This window comes from Helobdella robusta (assembly GCF_000326865.2).
Source record: "Helobdella robusta unplaced genomic scaffold HELROscaffold_17, whole genome shotgun sequence".
NCBI classification, from domain to species: domain Eukaryota; kingdom Metazoa; phylum Annelida; class Clitellata; order Rhynchobdellida; family Glossiphoniidae; genus Helobdella; species Helobdella robusta.
In genome coordinates this window covers 228303-233971 of record NW_008703942.1, presented here as the reverse complement: position 1 = coordinate 233971, position 5669 = coordinate 228303, and the positions used below count along the sequence as shown (strand labels likewise).

Sequence of the window (5669 nt, the reverse complement as noted above, 5' to 3'; positions counted from 1 at the left end):
CAAACACGAATGAACGACTGAACAAACATTCTCATGTTGGCTGCGGGCATTAACGATGTTAAACACGAATAGGCACAATATTAAACACAGATAAACAAAATATTAAACACCACACCAACAAAATAAAGCAGAGGCACACTATTTGTCGGTGCCTACAAATATGCATAGTTTATGTACATAGCCATAAAACGGCAAACGTACATGTGTTAATTATATAAAGTTACAAAAAATGAATGAACCACTGAGCAGTTGGTGGTGTTGGAGAACAACCATCCTTGAAGAATCCCATTCCTGCCTCTTACAACCGTTACTCTGCTGCATCTGGTGGAAGGTCTGCAAGTGAAGAACAACTTGCGTAACTCTTCAAACGAAATGTTTTGTTCACTAAAAGACAAACCACGGAGGCAGCTCACTCTCCACAGTAGAAGGCCAGCTAACAAAAACAGCAAAACCTTTGGTGGAAAGCAACTTTTTCTCTACAGACTTTCTTGAATCATATTAAATAGATTTACACACACACACACACACACACACACACACACATACACACACACACACACACATACACTTATTAATTTTTACCATTAAATAAATTAACCATTTATTAATTCAAAACTAAACAGAATAAAAAAAATGTATTAATAATAAATTATGAAATAAAAAAAATAATACAAATGAAATAATTCTAGTCATTAGAAGCTTGTTTGAAAGCAAGTTTGAAACTTTAGATGGATGCATATGATGTATGATCCGTATTTTTAAATAATTTAACTAAGTCAGCCTATCACTTTTCAAGAAAACCGTCTTCAACTACTTCCTTGAATCTCTTCCAGAATTTGAACATATGTAAACACACACACACAGTATATAGCATAGTCATATAGACAAATATAGTCGTGTGCTCATGTGATAACATTTTGTATACACCATCACACACACAAACGTACACAAACACACACACACAATACATATACACACATACACATACACACACATGTAGGCATACATGTGAGTATCCAAAAACTGAACTTTTATAGTTTAAGGTGTTGGCGTCTGTTGTGCAGACTACACAAACTCCTCTCACACAAACAAACAAACAAAAAGAAAGAGAGAATAAAAGAATAACTCTGGAACGTGCCACGTTAACTAGAAACAGAGAAAAAACCTTTGATGATTTGTTAGGTGCAGTCTGCATAGTGAATGTCTGAACGGATCACAAGATGGCAGATGGTTGACCAACAAAACACTTCACTGCTTGCACATCCCCACACACTTCGTCAACCCCACACAAGTTTACGTAGGCAAGGACACCACGGTTTGTTTCGCTGCTTGTTTGTCTGTCTGTCTGTTTGTCTGTTTGTTTCGTTGCTTGTCTGTCTGTCTGTCTGTTTATTTGTTTATTTGTTTGTTTGTTTGTTTGTGATGTATGGTCTTCGTTGAATTTTAATTATTGTCGTGTGATGTTCGTTTGCTGGCTTCATTCTTCCTCTGTTCGTTTAGATTTGAATACGAATGCATGTTCGTGTGTTTGTGATTGTGCGTTCCTGCATTTGTGTGTTAGTGCGTTTGTGTTTAGCGGTTTGTTGGGACGGCAGCCATATTTGTGGTTGATGAATAATTTCAATTCGACTATTACTTGACGCATTTCTGATGCCAAATCATCGGTAGCGAGGCATGGTGTGATGAAAATTATTGGCCTATTGGTTTTTGTTTGTCATTGAGTTGATGAGTTTGATAATGGTGAACAATAATGATGGACAACAATTACGAACAACGTTTGTTAAAAATTATAAAAAAAGGAGCAATGCAAAATAAAAGTTGACTGTCAAAATGTTGTTCATAAAATGTTTTATCTCTTGATGTTTTCCGTGTAACTGTAAAAGTGGAGCTTGTATTTGATCAGCGGTGAATCCAACTCATCGGACATGGGAGCATTAAGAAGAGCCAACTTATTTAACACATATGCGGGACATTTAAGTTAACAAGAGGCACAAATGTTAATCAATGCTAATTTTAAAAATATGCATGTTAATCAACGTGAATGCTGAGCAACGTAAACATTATGCAACATAGACATTAAGCAACATAGACATTAAGCAACATAGACATTAAGTAACTTAGACATTAAGCAACATAGACATTAAGCAACATAGATATTAAGCAACATAGACATTAAGCAACATAGACATTAAGCAGCACAAATGTTTTTAAAAAACCTGAATGTTGAACAACATGAATGTTGAACAAGATGGCTGAATAATGTTGCAGCATGGAAGTAATGAGTCCGCCAGGAAAATGTATCCAAAGAGTATCATCATCGTTATCAGAGGAGAGAACAGATGATGAGCACGATGATGATGATGACGACGACGACGTTGATGTTGTGGGTGATGATGATGATGACGATGGTGATGATGATGATGAAGTTTTGGATAATGAGGATGTAGATGTTGTTGACGACGATGATGATGAGCATGATGATGAGCTTGATAGTAAGAGTCAGATTGTTTATAAGATGATGATTATGACGACGACAATGATAATGATGATGATGGTAATGATGATACGGATAACGATGACAACCGCAATGAGGGTATAATGTAGTAACGGCAATGAAGGTGATCACTTGGCGGCGATGAAGATGAAAATTTGACACGGCCTGAGAAAATGATGATAACAAATAATGATAATATTGATGATGATTAATGCAAATTTTCTGATTAAATTGATGAGGATGATAATGTTGATGTAGACCAGAAGATCGAAAAAGAAATATAGCGATAATTCACTCTCTGTCTGCATAACTGTGACAACGAACAATTTCAGAAGTTTGCGATGAAAATGTGATGCGTTGGGTGGTGGGTGATGATGACAATGAAAATGAGGCTGATGATGATGATGTCTCATGGTGGTTTATTTTTAGTGGCTGATTCAGAATTCAGTGTTGGAGGTTTATTAATATATTTTACACAGAAACCTTCAAAATTTTTTTCTATCATGATCTGGGGGTCTGGGGGTGAGGCAGTCCCCTTGTCTAATTCTACCCATGTGATGCATGGGCCTGGCACATTGTGCCAGTCGATTACGACTTCAACTGTTTTTTTATTTTCATGAATTTTATATGATGTATATGTCGTCTGCTGAGAAGTTTTCTAGAATTTTGAAACACGCAGAATTACTGAGAATTTTGTTTTGAGAATTTTGTTTTGCTGTGTTTACTACTCCCACACACACAACACAACACATATATACACATACACAAACATATACACACACAGACACACACGTACAGAATTTTTAAAATGATGATTTTTGTTGGAATTTGAAGGAGAGAGTCAAGCAAATGTTTGCTAGTGTGGTGAAAATAATGGTGATGATATTTCTTTACCTTATTACGTCACTATTTGGTGGACTTTATCTTAAAGCTGTTGTTTTTCTGTCTAAAAGCCGAGGTCTACTAACTTTTAATTGAAACACTGCTCACAATGGTCTCAACCGTCACTGATCCGCCACTGCACACATTTTGTACATTGTTTATACGTTCACATTATATTAATTAATTAATTTTATTTTTGTTTGTCTGTTTGTTTGCATGCTTGTTTGTTTTTTTGTTTGTTTCTTTGTTTGTATATGCTACTTAACAGTCAGAATATGTGCATGTACATGTAGTCTGATTGAAAATTGTGTTAGGGGATAACCAGATAGAAGCTTAGAAACCAGCCACAAAGAGGGATTTATGATGGAAACAAACGTTTGTGTGTGTGTTTCTGCAAGTATATGTATGTGTATTGGACGTTTTTGTGTGGTGTGTGTGTGGTGGGCGCATGTGCATGGATATGTGTGGTGGACGCGTGTGTATGCCGGTTTAATATCCTCATTTGCATATCAAATTTTATTTATCTATTTCCTGCAAATATCTGACGAATGCGCTTGTCTTTTTTCGGCCAATAAATTTTCACCACTCTGATTGTATTCGCGCTTTTGTGCAAATGTGCGTGCATGTGTGTGTGTTTATGTGTGTGTGTGTGTTTATGTGTGTGTGTTTATGTGTGTGTGTTTATGTGTGTGTGTGTATTAAATTGCACGAGCAGTTGTGTGTGTATTCATTTTTGTATATAAGTTGATAATGAAATTTATGTATGCTATGTCAGTCCGTGCACATTTTTTGGAAGAAGAAGAAATTGTTATATTGAAAAAAGTTCGACGAACCCCCCAAAAATAATTGAAAGTATAAACGATGACGATAATGAAAATGGATTGTGTAATGAAGGAACTTAATTTAATAACCGTTCTGAAACATATTAATTGAACATTTGTTCATATGTGCATGAATGTATGCCCGCCTTCATATGCTTTCTAATGTGAATGGTTTTTTGGGTCGTGGAAGTGACTTTTAGAATAAATTATATGAATAAATGGAGAATTAAATGAATGAACGAACAAATGAATGAATGAATGAACGAACGAACAAGCGAACGAATGAACGAACGAATGAATGAATGTTATATTATAATACTTATACTACAATAATGCAATAGAATGCACTTATATATATATGCATGTATCTGTATGTATGTATGTATGTGTATATATATATATATATATATATATATATATATACATATTATGACCATGTTCATTTGAATGACATTACTCTTATATGGTTTCTTTATTGATTATCAATTTTTAAATGTCTTTGGTCGTTACCGGTATTATTGTGTTGTTGTTTTTGTTGTTGGTGGAGTTGTTGTCGCTACTCTTAGCGGTGTAGATGTTATTGCAATTGTTGATCATATTGATGTTATGGATGTTGCTGATGTTATCAATGCTGCTAGTTCAGTTTTTATTGTTGTTGTTGTTGCCGTTGTTGTTGTTGTTGTCGTTGCAGATGTTTTTGATGTTGTTGTTGGCTTGGTTCAGGTGCGTCGATTAGTTGTTGTTGTAGTTTTTTTTAAATTGGAAATTGTTTTGTCGCCATATAATTTCAATTTTTGTATTGTTGTTGTTTTTCGAATGAGGTCATTATTTCGATGACGTCATTTTGTTCTGTTGCTCCCGAAACAAATTTGGTTGCTACCATGCACTTTTCACAAAGAATAATGAATGATTTGTCCTGCCAATTAAGCTATTTAGTATCAGCGTCTTGCTCTCTGTTTGTTGTTTATAGCGTTGTGGCTTATGATATTATGTTGATGAATCTTAAATTTTTCTTGAGTTATAATCTGAAGTTATAATTTGATCTTTTATTTATTAACTGTAAATTTAAATTTTTATTTTTCATAGATAAGAAATTTTTTTCGTTTTTAAAATTTTCAATCTTTTGTTTACGTTATATTTTGTGTCTTTGTTTTTATTTTAACGTTATCTACAGCTACCGTTTCATATTTGAAATTCATTCATTTTTACGGCTCTTCGGGCTGTTTATTGACGCCATTTTGCTGATATTAAATTGATTGTTTTTGTTGTTGTTGACACTATCATGTCGATTGTTGTTGTTATTCTATTGATTATTGTTTTTATCTTGTTGATTTTTGTTGTTGTTATGTTGATTGTTGTTGTTATTATGTTGATTGTTGTTGTTGTATTGATTGTTGCTGTTGTTTTGGTGATTATTGTGGTTATTCTGTTGATTGTTGTTGATTATTGTTATTGTTGTTCTGTTTTTTGTT

At 34.1% G+C, this 5669-nt stretch overlaps 1 protein-coding gene across 1 annotated transcript; it reads right to left on the bottom strand.

The window, feature by feature from the left end:
* Window positions 1-1443: 1443 nt before the first annotated feature.
* On the bottom strand, window positions 1444-4794 carry HELRODRAFT_170020 (hypothetical protein; the record flags this gene model as incomplete). Its single annotated transcript, XM_009015851.1, has 7 exons — window positions 1444-1488; window positions 1637-1697; window positions 2584-2659; window positions 2978-3094; window positions 3463-3512; window positions 3923-3978; window positions 4708-4794. The coding sequence occupies 7 exons, from the start codon at window positions 4792-4794 to the stop codon at window positions 1444-1446; spliced, it is 492 nt and encodes a 163-aa protein (XP_009014099.1).
* Window positions 4795-5669: the final 875 nt, after the last annotated feature.